At 42.6% G+C, this 25,912-nt stretch overlaps 1 protein-coding gene across 1 annotated transcript in view; it reads left to right on the plus strand.

The window, feature by feature from the left end:
• LOC112076729 (calpain-2 catalytic subunit-like) overlaps positions 1 to 17,843 on the plus strand; it is a 22,493-nt gene extending 4,650 nt beyond the window's left edge. Inside the window, exons 5-16 of the mRNA XM_070441431.1 lie at positions 53 to 213; positions 696 to 865; positions 7,573 to 7,796; positions 10,073 to 10,109; positions 11,267 to 11,332; positions 12,852 to 12,909; positions 13,029 to 13,093; positions 13,712 to 13,780; positions 14,200 to 14,278; positions 16,655 to 16,771; positions 17,302 to 17,360; positions 17,462 to 17,843. Coding sequence (XP_070297532.1) covers positions 53 to 213; positions 696 to 865; positions 7,573 to 7,796; positions 10,073 to 10,109; positions 11,267 to 11,332; positions 12,852 to 12,909; positions 13,029 to 13,093; positions 13,712 to 13,780; positions 14,200 to 14,278; positions 16,655 to 16,771; positions 17,302 to 17,360; positions 17,462 to 17,485 — 1,129 coding nt within the window. The 3' untranslated portion in view covers positions 17,486 to 17,843. The remainder of the gene's footprint in view (positions 1 to 52; positions 214 to 695; positions 866 to 7,572; positions 7,797 to 10,072; positions 10,110 to 11,266; positions 11,333 to 12,851; positions 12,910 to 13,028; positions 13,094 to 13,711; positions 13,781 to 14,199; positions 14,279 to 16,654; positions 16,772 to 17,301; positions 17,361 to 17,461) is intronic.
• Positions 17,844 to 25,912: the final 8,069 nt, after the last annotated feature.

Below are 25,912 nucleotides of genomic sequence, written 5' to 3' on the forward strand. Positions count from 1 at the left end.
TGTCTTTACAGGATGTACTTCTCTGACTTGGTGTTGCTTCATGTCTTTACAGGATGTCGTACACAGACTTCATGAAGAATTACCATCGTCTGGAGATCTGCACTCTGACCCCTGACACCCTGACCTCAGATGATACAAAACATTGGAGTGTGACCAACTACGACGGAGCCTGGAGGAAAGGGTCGACCGCAGGAGGATGCAGGAATAATGCCCGTAAAGCACGCCCCATACACACACACACACAGACACACACACCACAGGAGGCTGCTTACGGGAGGACAGCTCATAATAATCACTGGAATAGAGTAAATGGAATGGTATCAAACATCAGGAAACCATGTTTTTTGAGTTCCACACCATTTCCATTACTATGAGCCTGTCCTCCCCAATTAAGGTGTCACCAGCCTCCTGTGACTCACACAGACAGTCTTTATGTCAATCGTCAGGCTAAATCCATGCAGTGGAAATGACCCATAAGTATGAATAAAACACCTTCTGTTCTAACGTCTCCCATCAACCCAATCCTCATATTGACCCTGGTCAATCTCTACTCCCACAGATCCTTCCACAGATCCTCCCACAGATACCTCTAAAAAATACCACGAACACACCTCAACCATACACTACAAGTCATACTTTATAACAGTACTCTCCATAATAACCCTGGCCAATCCCTCCCCGCCTCCCCCCCACAGAAACGTTCTGGATGAATCCCCAGTTCAAGATCAATCTGGAGGAAGAGGATGACGACCCGGGGGATAATGAGGTGGGCTGTAGCTTCGTGGTGGGACTCATCCAGAAGAACAGAAGACGGATGAGGAAAGTAGGAGAGGACATGCACACCATCGGATTCGCCATCTATGAGGTGAGGTGGGGGGGGGGGGCATCGTTATAATAATATACTGGTCCTAGATCTGTTCTGTGCTCTTGCCAATCAATCAGCCAATCAAATATGTTTTATGATTCCCTGTTTACATCAGCAGTAGTTGTCACAAAAAGTGCGTTACAGATTCCCTAAAACCCCCAAAGAGCAAGCAAGGCAGAAGTGAACTCCATTGCTCTCCATGTCAAGCCATTGAGTTGGCAGGATAAACAGACCAGCACTCTATATTAAACCCACTACTGTCAGATAAATCCATAATTGATACCACCAGTCCTGTTTGTTATAGGCTTATACCTGTTACTTTTATGTGATTTATACTATATTAAAATATGACATTTAGCAGACACTTTTATCCAAAGTTTCTTAGTTATGTGTGTATACATTATTATACAGTATCGGTGGTCCCCGGGAATCAAACTCACAATTCTGCCGTTGCAAGCACCACGCTCTACCAACTGAGCTACAGAAGATCACCCTCTGGTTGTGGCTGATGTAACATTTACATTATATATGATGTGGCTGATGTATCGTTAACATTATATGATGTGGCTGATGTTCGTTAAATTATATGATGTGGCTGATGTATGTATTAACATTATATGATGTGGTGCCTGCAATTATCGACTGCTGAGAGTCATATATGATGTGGCTGAATGTAACATTATATGATGTGGGCTTGATGTACATCGTAACATGATAATATGATGTGGGCTGGACTGTAGACTTATTGAGTGGCGTGATTTATATGATGGGGTGATGTTAACATGATGATGTAACATTAATGTGGCTGATAGTAACATTAACATTATATATGATGTGGCTGATGTATCTTAAATTATATGATGTGGCTGATGTAACATTCATATGATGTGGCTGCGTAACATTTATATGACATGTGGCTGATTTAACATTATTATGGTGGCTGAATGTACATTAACATTATATGATGTGGCTGATGTAACATGATGTGATTGTTGGCTGATGTAAATTATGTTGATGTGGCTGATGTAACATTATAAATGTGGCTGATGTAACTTAACATTATATGATGTGGCTTTGATGTAAATGATGTTGAGTGCTGGGTATGATGTAGGACATATGTAGATGCGAGACATTATGTGAATGTGGCTGATGTAACATTAACATTATGTGTGTGGCTGCATGTAACATTAACATTATGTGATGATGTGGCTTGCTGTAAATGTATATGATGTGGCGTGATGTACATAATAATTGATCGTGGCCGATGTAACATTATGTGATGGCTGATGTTAACATTATGTGATGGGCTGTGTACATTAAACATTATGTGATGTGGGCTGCTGTACATTAACAATTATGTGATGTGGCTGCTGTAACATTATATGATGTGGCTGATGTAACATTAACATTATATGATGTGGCTGAGTGTAACATTATATGATGTGGCTGATGTACATTATATGATGTGGCTGGATGTTAACATTATATGATGTGGCTGATGTAACATTATGTGATGTGGCTGATGTAACATTAACATTAATGTGATGTGGCTGATGTAACATTAACATTATGTGATGTGGCTGCTGCTAACATTATATGATGTGGCTGATGTAACATATATATGATGTGGCTGATGTATGTTAACATTATATGATGTTGGCTGATGTACATTAATGTGAATGTGGCTGCTGTAACATTATATATGAATGGGCTGATGTATTTAACATTATATGATGTGGCTGATGTAAACATTAGGGTGATGTGGCTGATGTAACATTATATGATGTGGCTGAATGTAACATTAACATGTATTATGATGTGCTGATTGTCATGAGTGATTGTGTGCTGCTGTAACATTATATGATGTGGCTGATGTAACATTATATGATAGTTGGCTGACTGTAACATTATATGATGTGGCTGTGTAACATTTATGTGATGTGGCTGTGTAACACTTATAGTGGCTGATGTAACATGACATATGTGATGGTGCTGCTGTAAATTACATTATATGATGTGGCTGATGTAACATTATATGATGTGGCTGATGTAACATTATATTGGATGTGGCGATGTACATAGTGATGTGGGCTGATGTACATTATGTGATGTGGCTGATTGTACATTAACATTATGTGATGTGGCTGTGGTAACATTAACATTAGTGATGTGGCTGCTGTAACATGATAATATGATGTGGCTGATGAACATTAACATTATATGATGTGGCTGATGTAACATTAATGATTGTGGCTGATGTAATAATGATGTGGCTGGTGAACATAATGATGGGCTGATGTAACATTTGTGATGTGGCTGATGTAACATTAAGCTGAGTGCTGATGTATTGATGTGGCTTGCTGTATTAACATTTATCCGATGTGGATGATGTAGAACATTAACATTATATGATGTGTGATCATCTATAGTGATGTGGCTGATGTAACATTATATGATGTGGCTGATGTAACATTAAACATTATATGAATGTGGCTTTGATGTAACATTATATGATGTGGCTGATGTACATACATTATATGATGTTGGCGATGTAACCATAGATGATGTGGCTGATGTAACATTATATGATGGTGGTGATGTAACATATATATTGATGTGGGCTGGATGTACATATTGATGTGGCTGATGTAAACATTATGTTGATGTGGCGGAGGTAACATTAACGATTATGTGATGGTTGGCCTTGATGTAACATTAACATATATGTGAATGTGGGCTGCCTGGTAACATTATATGATGTGGCTGATGGAACATTAACATTATATTTGATGTGGCTGATGATAAACATTATATGTGTGGCCTGATGAACATTATATGATGGTGGCTGATGTAACATTAACATTATATGATGTGGCCTGATGTACATAACATTATATGATGGGCTGATGTAACATTATTTGATGGGGCTGGATGTAACTTATATTGATGTGGCTTGATGTAACATTATATAATGTGGGCTTGAGTTGTAACATTATGTCGATGTGGCTGATGTAACAATGAAACATTATGTTGATGTGGCTGATGTAACATTAACATTATTGTGATTGTGGCTGCTGTAACATTATATGATGGTGGCTGATGTAACATTATATATGATGTGGCGCTGATGTATTGTTAACATTATATCGATGTGGCTGATGTAACATTATGTGATGTGGCTTTATGCTGTAACATTATATATGATGTGGCTGGATGTATTGTTAGACATTATATGATGTGGCTGATGTACATATGTATGTGGCCTGATGTAACATTATTGATGGTGGCTGATGTAACAATTAACATGTATATGAATGTGGCTATGTAGACATTATGTGATGTGGCTGCTTGTAACATTATATGATGTGGCGGATGTAACATTATATGATGTGGCTGATTGAAACATTATATGATGTGGCTGATGTACATTATGTGATGTGGCTGATGAACATTATATGATGTGGCTGATGTGTAACATATATTGATGTGGCTGAGTGTGAACATTATGTGATGTGGCTGATGTAACTTATATTGATGTGGCTGATTGTAACATTATGTGATGTGGCTGATGCTAACATTTATATGATGTGGCTGATGTAAACATTAATTATTGAGGTGGCATGATGTAACATTATGTGATGTGGCTGATGTAACATTAAACATTATGTGATGATGGCTGCTGTAACAATTAACATTATGTGATGATGGCTGCTTAACATTATATTGATGTGGCTGATTGTAAACCATTATATAGTTGATGTGGCTGATGGTTATTGTTAACATTATATGATTGTGGCTGATGAACATTATATGATGTGGCTGTGTTAAACATTATATGATGTGGCTGATGTAACATTATATTGATGATGGCTGATGTAACATTATATGATTGTGGGCTGATTGTAACATTAACATATGATGATGTGCTGCTGTAACATTTATGTGATGGGCTGATGTAAACATTATATGATGTGGCTGGATGTACATTATGTATGATGGTCTGATGTAACATTATATGAGTGGGCTGATGTTAACATATATGTGATGTGCTGATGTAAACATTATATCGTGTGGGCTGGATGTAACATGATGTGATGTGGCTGCTGTAACTTATATGATGTGGCTGTATGTACATTATTGATGTGGCTGATGTAACATTATGTGGATGTGGCTTGCTGGTAACATTATATGATGTCGCTGATGTACATTATTTGATGCTGGCTGATGTACTTAGATGATGTGGTGATGTAACATCATATGATGTGGCTGATGTAACATTATGTGATGTGGCTGATGTAAACAGTAACATTATATGAGGTGTGGCTGCTGTACATTTAACATTATGTAGTGGTGCTGTAAACTTATATCGATTGTGGCTGATGTAATTATTGTGTTGCTGATGATAACTGTATATGATGTGGCTGATGTAACATTATATGATGTGGCCTGATGTAAACACTTATGTGATGTGGCTGCTGTAACATTATGTGATGTGGCTGATGTAACATTTATATGACGTGGCTGGATGTTAAACATTAACGATGTGGGCTGATGTAACATTATGATGATGTCGGCTTGATGTAACATTATGATTTGAGTGGTGCTGCGATGATGGGTGAGTACTGTTATACATTTATATGATGTGCTTGAAATGTTATCTATTATCATTTTATAGGGCTGATGACTATGGGCGATTAGTTAGTTGTGGACATGATTATGTTAAGATGTACTTATATGATGTGGCTGATGTTAACATTATTAGGTTATGATGTGTGCTGATGTATCGTTAAGCATATTATAGTGATGTGGCGATGAATGTTAACATTATATGATGTGGCTTGATATGTAACATATAACATTGATCATATGATGTGCTGATGGTATACGTTAACATTATATGTGTGGCTGATGTAACATATATGATGTGGCTGATGAACATGATGTATGTGGCTGATGTAACATTTTGTGATGTGGCTAGTGTAACATTATGCTGATGTGGTCTGATGTAACATTAACATTATGTGATGTGGCTTGCTTGTAACATTACATTATGTGATGTGGGCTGCTGTAACATTATATATATGTGGCTGATGTAACATTATATGATGTGGCCGATGTAACATATGTGATGTGGCTGATGTAACATTATGTGATGTGGCTGATTGTAACATTAACATTATGTGATGTGGCTGCTGTAACATTAACATTATGTGATGTGGCTGCGGCTGTAACATTATATGATGTGGCTGATGTAACATTAAATTATGTGGCTGATGTACATTTATATGATGTGGCTGAGTAACATTATATGATGTGGCTGATGTGACATAGTGATGTGGCTGATTGTCATTAACATTATGTGATGTGGCTGATGTAAACATTATGGTGATGTTGGCTGCTGTACATACATTATGTGATGTGGCAGCTGCTGTAACATTTATTGATGTGGCTGATGTAACATTATATATGATTGTGGCTGATGTATTGTTAACATTATATGATGTGGCTGATGTAACATTATGTGACTGTGGCTGCTGTAACATTATATATGATGTGGCTGTATGTATTGTTAACATTATATGATGTGGCTGATGTAACCATTATGTGATGTGGCTGATGTCAACATTATATGATGTGGCCTGATGTAACATTAACATTATATGATGTGGCTGATTAACATTTATGTGATGTGGCTGCTGTAAACTATATATGGGGCTGATGTAACATTATATTGATGTGGCACTGATGGTACATTTATCATGATGTGGCTGATCTGTAACATTATATGATGTTGGGCTGATGTAACATTAATGTGATGTGGCCTGATGAAACATTAACATTATGTGATGTGGCTTGTGTAACATTAAACATATGTGATGTGGCTGCTGTAAACATTATATGATGTGGCTTGATGTACATTATATATGATTGTGGCTGATGTATTGAACTATATATTGCTTGATGACTTATATGATGTGGCTGTGTAACATTTATGATGTGGCTGATGTAACATATATATTGATGTGGCTGATGTACATTATAGATGTGGCTGATGTAACATTAACATTATTGTGATGTGCTGCTGTAAATTATGTGATGTGGCTGCTGTAACATTATATGATGGGCTGATGTAACATTATATGATTGTGGGCTGATTGTAACATTATTATGATGTGGCTGAAAAATGTAAACATTATATGATTGTGCTGATGTAACATTATGTGATGTGGCTGATGAACATTATATGCATGTGGCTGAGAGTAACTTATATGTGATGTGGCTGCCTGTAAACATTAATATGATGTGGCTGAGTGTAACATTATATGATGTGGCCCTGATGTAACATTATATGATGTGGCTGATGTAACATTATATTTGATTTGGCTGATGTAACATTAACATTATGATGAGTTGGCTGCTGTAACATTAAACCATTATGTGATTTGGGCTGACCTGTAACATTATACTGATTGTGGCTGATGTACACTAGTGATGGCTGAGGTAAATTATACGATGGCTGATGTAACATTATTGAGTGATGTACACAGTGAGTGCTGATGTAACATTATTATGATGTGAGCTTGTGTAACATTATGTTGATGGTGGCTGATGTAACATTATACGATGTGGCTGATGTAACATTATGTGATGTGGCTGATGTAACATTATGTGATGTGGCTGATGTAACATTGTGTTTCTACTCCCAGGTACCACAACAGTTCCACGGCCAGAGGGAGGTCCACCTGGATAAGAACTATTTCCTGACCCACGCCCAAAAGGCCCGCTCTGAGACCTTCGTCAACCTGAGAGAGGTCAGCACCCGCTTCAAACTGCCCCCCGGAGAATACCTCATCGTCCCCTCCACCTTCGAGGCCGACCTGAACGCTGACTTCTGCGTTAGAGTGTTCTCAGAGAAACAGGCCCAATTTCAGTAAGGAGTGTGTGTGTGTTCAGTGGTTATTCCTGTAAAAGTTGCGACGTACTGCAGCACACCTTGCGGGCTGCCGCAGAATTCTATGGCACGTTATTTAAGTGTCAGCCGTTCTTGCCATTAATGCTAGTTAGTGCTAGTTTGACCACCAGAGGGCATCTTTGAGAAGTGTTTGACTTTTTCTAATATTGACTGTACTATAGAATTTTTTAAAAAAAATTGTCAGGACATAGTATATGGGATTGATTTTAAGAAATGTAGCTTAATTAATTTGATTAATATTATGGTATTTCTATTCCAAGAAAAACAAAACCCTCTGGGTTTCCGTTAGGAAAATATGTCGCTGTACAACGTGACCGTTTCCACACCCTAATTGTAGTCTAACCAATACCCAAACGGAGATTAAGTGAAAATAAAATCGAATTGATTTATCAAGACCAGTCCCCATGCTTGTCTCAGAGCAGCGCGAAACGGCGCTGAAATAGTTGACCACATGCAGGTAGGCTATTGCTTCAAATCCTATTATAACAATTGGATGACAAGGGGCCTCCCGAGTGGTGCCGTGGACTTAGACACTGCATCGCAGTGCTAGCTGTGCCACTAGAGATTCTGGGTTCGAGTCCAGGCTCYGTCGCAGCCGGCTGCGACCGGGAGACCCATGTGGCGGCGCATAATTGGCACAGCGTCGTCCGGGTTAGGAGAGGGTTTGGCCGGCAGGGATATCCTTGTCTCATCATGCACTAGCAACTCCTGTGGCGGGCCGGGCGCAGTGCACGCTGACACGGTCGCCAGGTGTACGGTGTTTCCTCCGACACATTGGTGCGACTGGCTTCTGGGTTGAATGGGCATTGTGTCAAGAAGCAGTGCGGCTTGGTTGGGTTGTGTTTCGGAGGACACGTGGCTCTCGACCTTCGCCTCTCCCGAGTCCGTATGGGAGTTGCAGCGATGAGACAAGACTGTAACTACCAATTGGAAAGCATAAAATTGAGGAGAAAAAAAGAGGTGAAAATACAACAACAAAAAACTATTGGATGACGGTGGGCCAGAACATAATAAGTATATAATATAGTACAATTAATTGGCCTACACTGCAAATGTAACATGTTTAACACATATGATTAGTACATAATCAATTCAGTGACAATACAATAATAATTGTTATCTGATTACGCTCATAAAATCACTGTCTCTATTCAGTTGTTATTTGTGTCTTTCTCTGTGCGTTAATTGGTGGGGAAAAACAGGTCTATGTAGACTACATGTTGCCTACATGTAGCCTTATTATGTAGCCTTCTATGTAGCCTTCTATGTAGCCTTCTTATAACAGCAACATTTGTTCAGAACAATTTGCTTGATAAGATAAAATGTTTGTATCAAAACGTATGAAGAAGAAGAATGTACAGAGAGATATGCGTTCATCTGTCCCGTCGTTTCCCAATGCCAAGTGTCTTATTTGCAATGAAAAATATCACTGTTTGCAAATAATTCAATCTCAGTTATGAATCCCGCCCCATATAGAGGCCGAAACACGCAGAAACATTGAATCGTTAACTGCAAGCTGAACACACAGCTTTTTTTGCGGACATATTCTGTAACTTAAACAGGTTCAATCTGCAGTTACAAGGAAGAGATCAGGATAACCAAAACATTTCTTTATTAAAAGACTATCAGAAAGAATGTTGGTACTTCTTTATTTTGATCCAAAGCCATGAATGAATGAGTCACTCAGCTTTATGACTGTACCATCAACTTGATTATTTAGCAGACGTCGCTTGATTAAATTCAGTCAACACATATATCTTAAGAATATCGTGGAATATAATTGAACATTTTCATTTCTCTTAGAATAAAAACCTTAGTGTAACAACAGTTTTAGTAAGTAATACTGACGAGTAGAAATAAATAAGTGTGTTTTTCCGGGTGTGTGCGCGTGCAGGACAGAGGAAGACCAATTCTTACACTATTGTTCTAAATTCAATCACCTTCTTCATCCTCATCATTCAATTAATTGAAATTCAATTTTGAAGTTGTGCACAATTATCAGTTTCTATTTGGTTTATGTCGCCCATTCATTCATTAGAGACACATTAGTGCCTTGGGACCCAAAAGCATAATCAGTGCTCTAACTCCCCCTTGTGGTGGTCTGGAGCAATGAAGTAGTGACGCAGAGTACCGTACTAAACCACATATTACCTCTAAATACCGCAGCATAATCCAACATTTTTGTTGAGCAACAATTGTATGTGTACATATGTGTTTATTTCTCTGTTCCTCAGCCACTGCGAAGACCCTGTAGAGGCTAAACTAGACAATGTAAGGAACCAAATCACACTATCCTATCACTAGTATACCCTGTGACTTATCCTATCACTAATATACCCTGTGACTTATACTATCACTACTGTACCATAACCTGTGACTTATCATATCACTACTATACCGTACCCTGTGACTTATCCTATCACTACTGCTACCGTACCCTGTGACTTATCCTATCACTACTTACCATACCCTGTGACTTATCCTATCAATACTATACTCTGTGGACTTTTCCTACACTACCATACCCTGTGACTTATCCTATCACTACCCATACCCTGTGACTTATCCTATCGCTACTATACCGTGTGACTTATCCTATCACTACTGTACCGTACCCTGTGACTTATCCTATCACTACTATACCATACCCTGTGACTTATCCTATCACTACTATACCGTACCCTGGGACTTATCCATCACTACTATAGCATACCCTGTGACTTATCCTATCACTACTATAGCATACCCTGTGACTTATCCTATCACTACTATACCCTGTGACTTATCCTATCACTACTGTTCCCTGTGACTTATCCTATCACTACTATACCCTGTGACTTATCATATCACTACTGGACATGTGACTTATCCTATCACTACTGTACCATAACCGTGTGACTTATCATATCACTACTATACCATACCCTGTGACTTATCCTATCACTACGTTCCCTGTGACTTATTCATATCACTACTATACCGTACCCTGTGACTTATCCTATTCAATACTATCTCTGTGACTTTCCTACCACTACCATACCCTGTGACTTTTCCTATCACTACCATACCCTGTGACTTATCCTATCGCTACTATACCGTGTGACTTTTCCTATCACACTGTACCTACCTGGACTTATCCTATCACTACTATACCATACCCTGTGACTTATCCTATCACTACATACTACTACTATCCTAACTACTATATCCTGTGACTTATCTATCACTACTATAGCTACCTGTGACTTATCCTATCACTACTATACCCTGGACTTATCCTATCACTACTTCCCTGTGACTTATCCTATCACTACTATAGCATACCTGTGACTTACATCACACTATAGCATACCCTGTGACTTATCCTATCACTACTATACCGGTGACTTATCAATGGCTAAATGTGTTTTTCACTCCTATGTCCCCAGGACACTGTGTCTGAAGCGGAGGTTGATGCTGGGTTCAGAGGTCTGTTCGCAAAGCTAGCTGGAAAAGTAAGTTTTACTAACCGTTAAAGGCTTCAGTAGTGAGTGTATGTCACGTGGGGTGTTGACACACACCTCATTTCGTAGCCGTACTATTGCCACCTTTTAAATACAGGACGGGAGGTCCTCGGGACTAAAGGGAAACAGATTCTTAAAGGGGCGGAGCGTGGATTAAAATACACAGATATCCATCAACGGTGTATTTTCCCGGCTGAGTTAGATAATTCACAACAACAATATTTTGTCTTCGGGCTCCGGGTACTTAAATCCCCAGCAGCTCTCGTACGTATCATCACGGTTAGTTTCCCGGACGATTTACAAAATTACACAACAAAACAATGTTTTTGTCTTCGGGCTCCGGGCTCCTTAATCCCCAGCAGCTCTCGTACGTATCATCAACGGTTTATTTTTCCCGGGCTGAGTTACATAATTCACAACAACAATGGTTTTGTTCTCGGGCTCCGGGTACTTAAAATCCCCAGCAGCCTCGTAACGTATCCTTCATCACGGGACCGATTTCAAAACATTGGACACAGAACAACAATTCAATAAGTCTAACAAATGTAACTCATTTACAGAGGTATTGCGCAACACTCGTTTTTTTTTTATAGGAGGGTGTGACCAGGGAGAAGTGGAGCGGATCAATGACATACGGTCGGACACTCACACCACAGAAACAACATACTGTACTTTACAATCACAAAGCTGCTTCTCTCACCGTTCTTGTTCTCCCTGTGCACGCCCAACCTACACACAGTAATGGGAATCTGCTGAATAGTAGCAAACAGACAGGTTAAATACAGAAAGCCACACCTTTAATTACAATCAACTAAAACCTGGCAGCGAGAAATAAGCTCTGTGTTCACAACTAAACAGTTCCACCCTGTGACATATACCTCGTCACGGAGGGACGTTTCACTGCGGCCATGTGGGTCTTACTGGGGTACGGATGTAAAAATCCCCCCAACAATCTACCGTTGTCGGCCATTCAAATTAACCCCAAGGTTGCCTTGTTAAATTTTGTTTATTTAAAAAAAACGAAATACCATGACTGTTTTCACATTAGCTTGGAATGTTTTTTTTAAATGTCCAATACAACATACTTTGGTGATATCGTTATCAACTTACTTCCTACCCCTTAACAATGTAAACGTTTGTGTGCGGGGTTAGCTATTAGCATGCTAACAGCTATTAGCATGCTAACACTCATTAAGACCGGCTGAATAGCTAGCCATCGCTAGCATTCACTGGTTGAAGTAACTTTTGAGGGTAATGCAGTTGACTCGTGACTATGACATGAATATCTATCATTCACAACATTTTGGACAGGAGCGAAAATCCCATCTTTAATWWAAAWAAAWATWWWTATTTTRTTGTTGTTTTTGAATTCAAGCTTGGCTGAAATGCTTTCAATGGGGAAAGATTGCTTCCATACCCCGCTTCCGTTATTTTGTTGAAAACGTCACTTTTCCCGTGTGGGGAAACCTACACAGAGTTGTAATATTTTGTGACTGTCACTTGTTTATAGGACATGGAGATTTCAGCAACTGAGCTCAAGTCTATTCTCAACAAAATCATAGCTAAACGTGAGTGAAGTGCTATATGCTTTCTTTCTAGACATGATTGGTATTTGTACCGTACATACTGTTTTATGGTGAGTGGAAGTCTGCAGAAGTCCTAATTCTTTGTGCTGTCTCCTCTACAGGAACGGACATAAAGACGGACGGCTTCAGCCTAGAAACAGCCAGAGTCATGGTCAACCTCATGGACGTATCCTTTGCAATGCCTTCACAGCGCCACGACACTCAGACCTGGGTTTAAATACTATTTACAATGTCTCAGTTACTTTCACAAAGTTAGTATTCAGATGGATTTTATTTGAAAAGACTAGTAGTTTAATATTTGAATTTGTATTTTGGAAATACAGCGACTCAAACACACTCCTATGCATTTAACCCAGGTATTTCGAAAATAATTGTAAATACAATTTGGTCGACTATTTGGTTTTTAGAAATAACCGTTAAAATACTCAAATAAAATTACTTGTTTTCTGAAAATACACAAATACACAAAAAAAAGTATTTTAAGTACAGATTCTCAAATACACATGTATTTGAACCCAGGTATGACTACATCACAATGATTATATACTGTGTCTGTGTCTATACAAAGAATGTTATTCTACAATGTTATTCTAGATCTAGAATGGTATTCTAGAATGGTATTCTAGCTTGAGATCTGCACACGGTGCATAATGAGTGACTTGGGCACACTCATCTCAACACTAAATCAGGACCAAAGTGACTGATGAAAGTATTTCGTTTGGAATGTTCTGGTTTCTTGGGCTTGCTGTGTCCGGACACTTGTTGAGTCTTAACCGTCATACAGGACAACGGTAACGGACAACTGGGGCTGGGAGAATTTGCGACACTGTGGAAGAAGATCCAGAAATACTTGGTGAGGTTCTAGTGTTTGTGTTACTGCCGTGGTAGCTCTGGTCCATGGCGTTACGTACACCTTCAGCGTCAGCAAGCTGCACGTAACCCCTTGGACCAGAGCTAATACAGTATTATTTCTGTTGTGTAAGAATGGACAGCCTATATACGAGTGTTTACTTTACAGAGTGTTTACTTTACAGAGTGTTTACTTTACAGAGTGTTTACTTTACAGAGTGTTTACRGTGTAGTGTGTGTTTTACAGTGTAGTGTGTGTTTTACAGTGTAGTGTGTGTTTTACAGTGTAGTGTGTGTGTGTGTTTTACACTGTTCAGTGTAGTGTGTGAGTGTGTTTTGCAGTGTTCAGTGTAGTGTGTGTTTTACACAGTGCAATCTCATTTTAACCCTTCCTTATTCCCCTCCATCCCTTCCTCCCTATAGGCCATTTATAAGAACAATGACATGGATAACTCTGGCACCATGAGTACCCCAGAAATGAGGATGGCCTTGAAGGATGCAGGTTTGTGGACATAAAATAAACATAATTTACTGGTTACTCTATGGAAGTATTCCCAAACTGCCKTTGGGGGTACGCCAAATAAAAATGTGATTAACATAAAATATTAATAATCATTAAAAAACATATATACAGTTGAAGTCGGAARTTTACATGCACTTAGGTTGGAGTCATTAAAACTYGTTTTTCAACCACTCCACAAATKTCTTGTTAATTAACAAACTATAGTTTWGGCAMGTCGGTTAGGACATCTACTTARTGCATGACACAAGTAATTACAGTAAACTGTATCACAATTCCAGTGGGTAAACATTTTACATACACTAAGTTGACTGTGCCTTTAAACAGCTTTGAAAATTCCAGAAAATGATGTCATGGCTTTAGAAGCTTCTGATAGGCTAATTGACATAATTTGAGTCAATTGGAGGTGTACCTTTTGGATGTATTTCAAGGCCTACCTTCAAACTCAGTGCCTCTTTGCTTGACATCATAGGAAAATCAACAGAAATCAGCCAAGACCTCAGAAAAAAAATTGTAGACCTCCACAGGTCTGGTTCATCCTTGAGAGCAATTTCCAAACGCCTGAAGGTACCACGTTCATCTGTACAAACAATAGTAAACAAGTATAAACACCATGGGACCACGCAGCCGTCATACCGCTCAGGAAGGATACGCGTTCTGTCTCCTAGAGATGAAAGTACTTTGGTGCGAAAAGTGCAAATCAATCCCAGAACAACAGGAAAGGACTCTGTGAAGATGGAGGAAACAGGTACAAAAGTATCTATATCCACAGTAAAATGAGTCCTATATAGACATACGCCACTTGGGTACACTGCAGCATCCACCGAGAGGCTCTTGCTGCCAAGGGAATGCCTGACAGCTTGAAAGACGAAAACGTCTCCAAAAGGACACTAAAGTGAAAATGATTAACTTTGTTAAAGCAAGGCCCCTGAACTCTCGTGTATTTTCTGCACTATGCAATGATATGGGCAGCGACCATGTAACGCTTTTACAACATACAGAAGTGCGCTGGTTATCAACGGGCAAAGTATGATATGTTTTTTAAAATTGAGAGACGAGCTTAAAGGTTTCTTTACTGACCATATTTTTTCCTTGTCTGACCGCTTGCATGATGACGAGTTTCTCACACGACTGGCCTATCTGGGTGATGTTTTTTCCTGCCTGAATGATCTAAATCTAGGATTACAGGGGACTCTCCGCAACTATATGTGCGGGACAAAATTGAGGCTATGATTAAGAAGTTGGAGCTCTTCTCTGTCTGCATTAACAAGGACAACACACAGATCTATTTATCATTGTATGATTATTTGTGTGCAAATTAACTCAAGCTTACGGACAATGTCAAATGTGATATAGCGAAGCACCTGAGTGAGTTGGGTGCGCAATTACGCAGATACTTTCCCAAAACGGACGACACAAACAATTGGATTTGTTATCCCTTTCACGCCCTGCCTCCAGTCCACTTACCGATATCTGAACAAGAGCCTCATCGAAATTGCAACAAGCGGTTCTGTGAAAATGTAATTTAATCAGAAGCCACTGTCAGATATCTGGATTGGGCTGCGCTCAGAGTATCCTGCCTTGGCAAATCGCGCTGTTAAGGCACTGATGCCCTTTGCAACCACGTACCTATGTGAGAGTGGATTCTCAGCCCTCACTAGCATGAAAACTAAATACAGGCACAGACTGTGTGTGGAAAATGATTTAAGACTGAGACTCTCTCCAATACAACCCAACATTGCAGAGTTATGTGCATCCTTTCAAGCACACCCTTCTCATTAACCTGTGGTGAGTGGTTCACTATTTTCGATGAACAAATAAGGTTTTATATGTAAGATGGTTAAATAAAGAGCAAAAGTATTGATTATTATTATTTGTGCCCTGATCCTATAAGAGCTCTTTGTCACTTCCCACGAGTCGGGTTATGACAAAAACTCACACTGATTCTTATGTTTAATAAATGTATCGTATAGTGTGTGTGGCAGGTTTACAATGATGGCAAAAAACAACATTTGAGAGTGCACTGACCCTGGTGCTAGAGGGGGTACAGCTGACCCTGGTGCTAGAGGGGGTACAGCTGACCCTGGTGCTAGAGGGGGTACGGTTGGAGGTTGAATGTTTGAAGGGGTACGGGACTATAACAAGTTTGGGAACCACTGCTCTATGGGTTACATTCCCACAGGTGTATGCACTAGGAATCCCCGAGCTGACAAGGTAAAAATCTGTCGTTCTGCCCCTGAACAAGGCAGTTAACAAACTGTTCCTAGACCGTCATTGTAAAAAAARAATTTGTTCTTAACTGACTTGCCTAGTAAAATAAAGGTTCAATAAAAATAATCATATTACATCTTCCACCAGGTTTCAGTCTGAACAATGCCATCCACCAGATGCTGGTTGTTCGGTATGGAGAAGCTGACATGACCATCGACTTCGATAACTTTGTCGGCTGCATCATGCGGCTAGAGATGATGTTCAGTAAGTACAACGACGTCTTAAAGCCACAATCCTGAATTTGTTGTTTTTCAGCCAAACGGCAGCACTTGTTTTCCATTAAAGCTGAGAGATGGCCATGGAGTGTGACAGCAGTAAATATTGCAGATTGTACATTTTTTTAATGTGTGAGTTACTTTTTGGGGTTGTATGCTTTTCTTCTTCTCTTTTTATGTATTTCATTTCAGCTCAGGATTACAAGCAGACAGTTTGACTCTCCACAGATAGGAAATTACGGGGGTATAAATATATCACAATGTATATTTTAATTCATAGCTGTATCCAGACAATTGAAAGTCAGCAGTGTTCTCTTCCTGTCTTACCGTGTGGGTTATGTGGAGACTTAACTCTTCTGAGAGGGTAGAGTCTTTATAGACTCTCTTCTGAGAGGGTAGAGTGTGTGTTTATAGACTCTTCTGAGAGGGTAGAGTGTGTGTTTATAGACTCTTCTGAGAGGGTAGAGTGTGTGTTTATAGACTCTCTTACGCCTGCACCTCTCTCTCTCAACGCTGCAGGATTCTTCATGAAGATTGACACGGCTAACACTGGCTTTATTGAATTGGATTTACATCAGGTGAGAACTTTCAACTTACTCTTATAATCGACTCATAAAGACAGTTTTTATGTTGTTGTTTTTCCAGTTCTAATGTATTGTTTTTGTTTTTCTATTTTCAGTGGTTGTCATTTACCATGATCTAGATCACTGCAGCCATAAAAAGACGTCTGTAAATCTATCAATTTCATGTGCCACAAAAAGAAAAGAAAAAATTGAAGCCAGGAGCGCAAGAGAGCTCTCTGCAAATCATTAAACCAAAGTGTCTTTTTATAAACATTTATTTTTTTAAACACGGTATTACATCACATCCTGTTTTAAATCTTTATTTGTTTTATTAGATGTAGCCTAGCTGTCTAGGCCTATTGAAGGTTGCTACAGATGACACTTTTGTGACAAATGTATCACGTAGTTCCAATCCGTTTATGCAGATTTGTGTCGCTCATTTTGTCATGTTTTGAAAAGAAAAGCCTTTTTATAGGCTAATAAACACCATTATTATTCTACTGTCTGTTTTATTTCGAACTTGTATCTATAGCTTTTAGTTCTATACGCGCACCATGCATGTGGCCAGCTTTGAGACGGTCATGCGCCCCTCCCCGACAGACGGGGTTGGGTTTTACCGGAGCAGTAGTATTGACCGAATGTACGTACGGAACTTGCGCTTCTGTCGCTGCACGACAACCGCCGTGCAACGTTCTACGTGAAACACCCAGTACTGAGATTTATGCGATTGTTTAGTGAACTGGCAGTCTGTCACGTAACTACAAAACACATCGAAGGTGTCTTCAAAAGTGGTGAGTGCTCATTGTTGTTGTGGTTTCTACGTGACATCTCTATTCAGAGAGAGTGCGTGGTATTTTCGGTTTTCCTCTTTCCAGAAGGCCACCGTACTCTAGGTTTGCTACATATCCAAGAATGGTTCTGTAATTTGTTATAAAGTAACACATTTATTATTTTCGGTAGGCTACATCATGAATGTATTAAATAACCAGCAATGTCAACTAAGTTATGCCTCTGCAATAACCCAGAAGTGAACCGTTTGCGCGACAAAAATAATGCCTCAAAGTAACTTATAGTCATTGACCCATGCATCTTCAATCCCCCCTACTGTGTTCCGGTCGAATTGGACCGATTTACAAGTTTTCTCCCTGAAAAATGTAGTTCATTTAACCTGATTGTCATAAGGTTCCATGACACAGGGCATCTGAACACACAAAATACATTTGGATGATTTTAATTACATTTTGGGTGTTTTATTTAACTTTTGTACACATGTGGTGTTCCTGGTCAAAAATGGCAGGTCATTAGAAATGAATGGGTGAGACTACAATTAGTGAATAAAATTGAGTTCAGGCACATGCTGTTTCATCAGATGGACACACTTCCTCTCCCAGACCCCCACATGCATGTGTGTTTGAGCACACACACTTCACTCCCCTTCTTGGCTTCCATGGCAACCAACAGGACTCCTCCAGTAACTGTGGGTGTAACAGATGTAAGGACTCCTTCACTGGGAGTACAGTTACAGACTCGTCTGTGGTGTAGCAGGGACGGTCCTCAGTACTGTGTGTCGGGTGTAACAGGACTCCTCAGTGCCTGGGGGTGTAACAGGGTGTACAGGAACTCCTCAGTAACTGTGGGTGTAACAGGGTACAGGTCCTCAGTACTGTGGGTGTAACAGGATCCGTCTGTGGTGAAACAGGATCCAGTACGAGTCGACTCCTCAGTACGGTGGTGAAGGCTCGCAGTAGTAACATGACTCCTCAGTACTGTGGGGCTCCTCAGTAACTAGGGTGTAACAGGACTCTAATAGTAACTGTTGTGGTTGTAACAGGCCACTCTCAGGTACTGTGGGTGTACCAGGGAGACTTCCTCAGTTACTGTGGGTGTAACAGGGTGAACGTCCTCAGTACTGTGGGTGTAACGGTCTAGTACTTACAGGGCTGAACGGTCCTCAGTACTGTGGTGAAAGGGGGTGTAAAGCTCCATGTGTGGGTGTAACAGGACTCCTCAGTACTGTGGGTGTAACAGGGTGTAACAGGACTCCTCAGTAACTGTGGGTGTAAACAGGACCTCCTCAGTTACTGTGGGTGTAACAGGTCAGTAGTGGTAACAGGGCCCAACTGGGGGAACCGTCACAGTACTGTGGGTTGTAACAGGACTCCTCAGTACTGTGGTGTAACAGGACTCCTCAGTACTGTGGGTGTAACAGGACTCCTCAGTACTGTGGTGTAACGGATTCAACTGGTGTAACAGGACTCCTCAGTACTGGGGTAAAGGACGTTGTGGGAACGGACCCTGTTCGTGTAGCAGACTGCCTTAGTGACTGTGTGTACTGTATACTTGTACGGGCGCTCGGGGGCGTGGTGTGGAGACATGGGTGTACGAGTCCTCAGTACTGTGGGTGTAAACAGGGCTGTACACAGGACTCCCTAGACGTGGTGTGTGTGTAACAGGCTCCCATGCGTGCAGAGCAGTGTAGGCGGTGTGAGCGCTGACTGGTAGAGAACGTGCCGGGCGAGCGGTGCGGGGTAAAGGACTTGTTCGCGGGTATTTAGCGTGTGGGTGTAACAGGAGCTCAGACTTGGTACCAGGTACAACTCGCTCATATGTGGTAAGTCCTAGTACGTAGGCATGTAGCGCTCCTCAGTACTGTGGGTGGTAAGCTCCAGTACGTTTGAGCTTACATGACGGGAGTAGGCTGTGTGTAGACGGTCAGTATGGGTACAGGAGGTCGATAGGTGTGGTAAGCAGGGGTAACTCCCTCGGTAGCGGGCGGTGCGAGACTGTGGGTGACGGTGGAACAGGACGTCGTGGGTAACAGGTTAGCGGACGGTCTCTGGTCAGGACTCCAGGGCTGTGGGTGGTGGGGAAAGCAGACTCCACTGGGAACAGGATCCGGAGTAGCTGTGGTAGCAGGACGTCGGTCGAGTACTGGTGTACAGGGCTCGCGTCATAACTGGTGGGTGTACAGGACTCCCTCAGTACTTGTGGTTTGTAACAGGGCTCCTCAGTACTGTGGGGTGTAACAGGGGGACGACTCCTCGTACTGGTGGGTGTACAGGGTGTAGACGAGGACTCCGCGAGTACTGTGGGTGGACGGCTCAGAGCGTGGTGTAACAGCTCCTGCGAGTACTGTGGGTGTACAGGCGATGAACGCGCTGCTGCAGTACTGTGGGTGTAGAGGACGAGGCTCCTCAGTACTGTGCGGTGTAACAGTGAACAGAGTCCTCAGTACTGTGGGTGTAACAGGGTGTAAGCAGGGCTGCCTCAGTACTGTGGGTGTAACTAGGACTCCTCAGTACTGTGGGTGTAACAGCTGCCCTCAAGTAACTGTGGGTGGTAAGAGGACTCCTCAGAGCTGTGTGGGTGTAACAGGGCTCCTCAGTACTGTGGGTGTAAACATGACTCCACAGTACTGGTGGGTGTAACAGGTGAACAGTCCTTCAGTACTTGTGGAGCGTGTAACAGGATCTCAGACAGCTGTGGGTTGGTGAACAGGACTCCTCAGTACTGTGGGGTGTAACGGTGAACGGGCGTGGATCTTGGTAACAAGGACTCCTCAGTACTGTGGGTGTAACAGGGGTAGACAGGATCCTCAGGGTTAGCTGTGGGTGTAACAGAGCTCCTCAGTACTGTGGGTGTAACAGAGCTCCTCATAGCTGTGGGTGTAACAGGACTTCCTCAGACTGTGGGTGTAACCAGGGTGTCAGGTGACTGGGCCCTACAGTACTGTGCGGTCGGTACAGGTGGAACAGGAGCTCCTCAGTACTGTGGGTGAACTAGGAGCTGCCTCAGTGCACTTCTACGAGGTACGTGCGGTTGTACGGCTGTCAGTAACATGTGGTGTAACAGACTCCTCGAGTACTGTGGGTGTAACAAGGGTGCAACTCCTCAGACTGGTGGTGTAACAGGACTCCTCAAGTACGTGGTGGGGTGTAACAGGGTGCAGGATCTCGAGACTGTGGGGTGTAACAGGAGCTGACGCCGTGCGGAGTACTGGGGTGTACAGGGTAACAGAACTCCTCAGTACTGTGGGTGTAACAGGATGTAACAGGACTCCTCAGTACTGTGGGTGTACAGGTAACCGGACTCCTCAGTACTGTGGGTGACGGGTTAACAGGGCTCCTCAGTGACATGGTGGGTGTAACAGGACTCCTGCAGTACGGTGGGTGTAACAGGGAACTCCTCATACTGGTGACGGACTCCAGTATTTAACGAGGGAGACAAGGTCCTCAGTACTGTGGGTGCAGTAACAGGACTCCTCAGTACTGTGGGTAGATGTGAGACGAGGGGCTTCCTGCGAGTGACTGGTGTGTAAAGGGTGTAACAGGACTTCCTCAGTGCTGTGGGTGTAACAGGGGGTAACACTCCTCCCAGACTGTGTTAACGTGTAACGGGTGTAGTACTGGGGGGTAAAGGACTCCTCATGGACTGTGGGTGTAACAGGACTTCCCTCAATGTACTGGTGGTGTAACAGGACTCTCAGTAACTGGTGGTGTAAACAGGACTCCTTCAGTACTGTGTGTAACAGGGTACTCCTCAGTACTGTGGGTGTAACGGGGACAGGGTGCCTAGAGCTGTGGTACGAGAGCTGCGCTCAGTACTGTGGGTGTAAACAGCTCTGACGTGGGGTACTCGTGTGGTTTTTTTGTTTTGGTGTAACAGGACTCGCTCAGTACTGTGGGTGTAAGGCCCAGGCGTGTGTAACGTCCTCACGTACTGTTGGTGTAACAGGGACTCCTCAAGTCTGTGGGTGTAAACAACGCCGGAGGTAGCTGTACCGAGGAGGCAGCTCCTAGTACTGTGGGGTCGTGTAACAGGACTCCTCAGTGCTGTGGGGTGTGAACGAGACTCCTCATACTGTGGGTGTAACAGCTCCTCAGTCTGTGGGTGGAGGATTATAGCGTGTGTGTAAACAGGACTCCTCAGTACGTGGTCGATTAGGTGTGGATGCTGGTAACAGGACGAGGAGCGTCCGTCGAAGTGCGTGTGGGTGTAACAGGACTCCTCAGTACTGTGGGTGTAACAAGGTTTACACTCCTCATACTGTGGTGTGAACATGTGTAACAGGGACGTCCTCGATGACGTGTGGGTGATATGTGTTTACGAGGCGTGCGGACTGTGGACAAGGTCGTACGAGCGTGCTGCGGTATGGGTAAACAGAGGTGTGAGACTCCTCAGTACTGTGGTGTAACAGAACTCCTCAGTACTGTGGGAGGGACTGCTGAGTGACGTAAGGGTGTAACAGACTCCTCATTACTGTGGGTGTACAGGCTCAGTACGTGAGGCGGCTACGGTCCAGTAGCGTGGTGTTAAGCAGGATCTCCAGTACTGTGGTGTAAACAGGCGTGCCTACGGAACTGCCTCAGTAGCGCCTGCTGCGCGGTACGGTGAACGGTAGACGAATCCTCGAGTACGTGGGTGGTAACAGGAACTCCTCAGTACTGTGGGTGGAAAACAGGACTCCTCAGTACTGTGGTGTCGATCCAACTGGTAAAGGACTCCTCAGTACTGTGGGTGTAACCAGGACTCCTCAGTACTGTGGGTGGAGGACAGGTGTACAAGGCTCGCGTCGAGTGAGCGTGTGGGGTGTAGACAGGTGAACAGGCTCCTCAGTACTGTGGGTGTAAACAGGACTCCTCAGTGCTGTGGGTGTAACACGGTGTAACCAGAGTTTCCTCAGTTTACTGTGGGTGTAAACAGGACTCCTCAGGTGCGTGTGGGTGTAAACAGGGCTCCTCAGTACTGTGGGTGTAACAGGGCTCTCAGTTAACTGGCGTGTAACATGGTCCTCAAGTACTGTGGGTGTAACAGGGCTCCTCAGGTACTGTGGGTGTAACAGGGCTCCTCAGTACTGTGGGTGTAAAACAGGGTGTAACAGGACTCCTCAGTACTGTGGGTGTCACAGGGGCTCCTCAGTACTGTGGGTGTAACAGGGTGTAACAGGACTCCTCAGTACTGTGACAGGTCCGTAGGGGAACAGGAGTCCTAACCTAGTGGGTAACGGTGCTCAAACGGATCTCAGTGTGGTGTAACAGGACTCCTCAGTACGTGGGTGTAACAGGACTCCTCAGTACTGTGGGTGTAACAGGGTGTAAACCAGGGACTCCTCAGTACTGTGGGTGTAACAGACTCCTCAGTACTGTGGGGTAACAGGACTCCTCAGTACTGTGGTGGGTAAACAGGATCCTCGGTACTGTGGTGTTACCAGGGTGTAACAGGACTCCACTGCATACTGTGGGTGTAACCAGGACTCCTCAGTACTGTGGGTGTAACAGGACTCCTCATACTGTGGGTGTAACAGGGCCCTCAGTGCTGTGGGTGTAACAGACTCCTCAGTACTGTGGGTGTAACAGGACTCCTCAGTACTGTGGGTGTAACCAGGTGTAACAGGCTCCTCAGTACTGTGGTAACAGGGTGTAAACAGGGACTCCTCAGTGCTTGTGGTGTAACAGGGACTCCTCAGTACTGTGGGTGTAACAGGACTCCTCAGTACTGTGGGTGTAACAGGGTGTAAACAGGACTCCTCAGTACTGTGGGTGTAAACAGACTCCTCAGTGCTGTGGGTTAACAGGACTCCTCAGTACTGTGGGTGTAACCAAGGTGTAACGGGCTCCTCAGTACTGTGGGTGTAACAGGACTCCTCAGTACTGTGGGTGTAACAGACTCCTCATACTGTGGGACAGGACCTAGTAACTGTGTGAACGGTGTACAATGCCTCAGTACTGTGGGTGAGGTGACAGGATCCCAGTACTTTGGGTGTAACAGCACTCCTCAGTACTGTGGGTGTAACAGGGACTCCTCCAGTTACTGTGGTGTACGGACTCAGTACTTGGACAGGGACTCCCCAGTACTGTGGGTGTAACAGGGTGAACAGGACTCCTCAGTTACTGGTGGGTGTAACAGGGACTCCTCAGTACTGTGGGGGTAACAGGACTCCTCAGTACTTGTGGGTGTAACAAGGACTCCTCAGTACTGGGGTGTAACATGGCTCCTCAGTACTGTGGGTGTAACAGGGCTTCCTCAGTACTGTGGGTGAACAGGGTGTAACAGGGACTCCTTAGTAACTGTTGGTTAACAGGTTGTAAGCAGGATCCTCAGTACTGTGGGTGTAACAGGACTCCTCAGTGCTGTGGTGTAACAGGGTGTAAACAGTCTCAGTACTGTGGGTGTAACAGGACTCTCAGTGCTGTGGGGGTAACAGGGCTCCTTCAGTTACTGTGTGTAACAGGGCTCCTCATCTGTGGGTGTAAACATGGCTCCTCAGTATGTGGGTGTAAGGCAGGGCTCCTCAGTACTGTGGGTGGTAACAGGGCTCCTCAGTACTGTGGGTAATAACAGGGTGACAGACTCCTCAGTACTTGCAGTGTGTAACAGGGCTTCCTCAGTACTGTGGGTGGTAACAGGGTGTAACAGGGGACTCCTCAGTACGTGGGTGTAACAGGGTGTAACAGGACTCCTCAGTCTGTTGGTGTAACAGGACTCCTCAGTACTGTGGGTGTAACAGGACTCCTCAGTACTGTGGGTGTACAGGGTGTAACAGGACTTCCTCAGTACTGTGGTGTAACAGGGACGCCTCAGTACTGTGGTGGTAACAAGACTCCTCAGTACTGTGGGTGGTAACCAGGGCCTCCTCAGTTTACTGTGGGTGTAACAGGACTCCTCAGTACTGTGGTGTAACAGGACTTCCTCAGTATCTGTGGGTGTAACAGGACTCCTCAGTACTGTGGGGTGTAACAGGGTGTAACAGGACCCTCAGTACTGTGGTGTAACAGGGTTGTAACAGACTCCTCACAAACTAATGTGAGGTTCAGAAGCACCATTACCACCGTCTGATTTATGTGTAAAAGGTCTAATATTACTACAAAATACACAATAATGTATTTCATACTTTTTAAAAATTTCCCGTGTGTTTTGTTGCAGATTAGCGAAAATATTATATCTCTGAGATTTCAGAAACTATTTGTAATTTAATTTAGTTGTAATTTAAATCATGCTGCCTTCAACGTGTCCTGATTTACCTGCTGTATGTGTTTCTTTTCATGTAATTAATTCTGTGTTCCCGGTCAAAAATGACCACCCCATTATAGCGGATTATAATCCATAATACATATATTATCACACATAATGCTGTGTTAGATCTTTTTATCAACTAAGTTCTTGTGAACATTACAAGTTTGAACTCTATGTATGGCCTGTAGGCCTCCATTCACCTGAGCTCATACAACTCGTTTATTGAGTAAAAAAAAGAAGAAAAGAAAAAAAGGCAAGAATGTATGGATTATTTTGTGACTATAACAGAATACCCAGATGAAACATATTGTGCTATTTATCACAGGACACTTTGTGTCAAAGTTTAACAAGGACTCTCTCCTCCTCACCAGTGTCATGCATCAAAGATATGATCAAGAGTCTCACATACAGTATATCGTTTGGCACAAATGAATTGTGAGCAAGGCTCAAAAAAAAAGCTTATATATACCAGAGCTGTGGAGAAAAGTTTATATATTACTGAGACAATGTTGTGATGTTTGTGAGAATGCCAAAACAGGTGTGCTTCCTGTGGG

Source organism: Salvelinus sp. IW2-2015, unplaced genomic scaffold (genome assembly GCF_002910315.2).
Source record: "Salvelinus sp. IW2-2015 unplaced genomic scaffold, ASM291031v2 Un_scaffold3961, whole genome shotgun sequence".
NCBI classification, from domain to species: Eukaryota; Metazoa; Chordata; class Actinopteri; order Salmoniformes; family Salmonidae; genus Salvelinus; species Salvelinus sp. IW2-2015.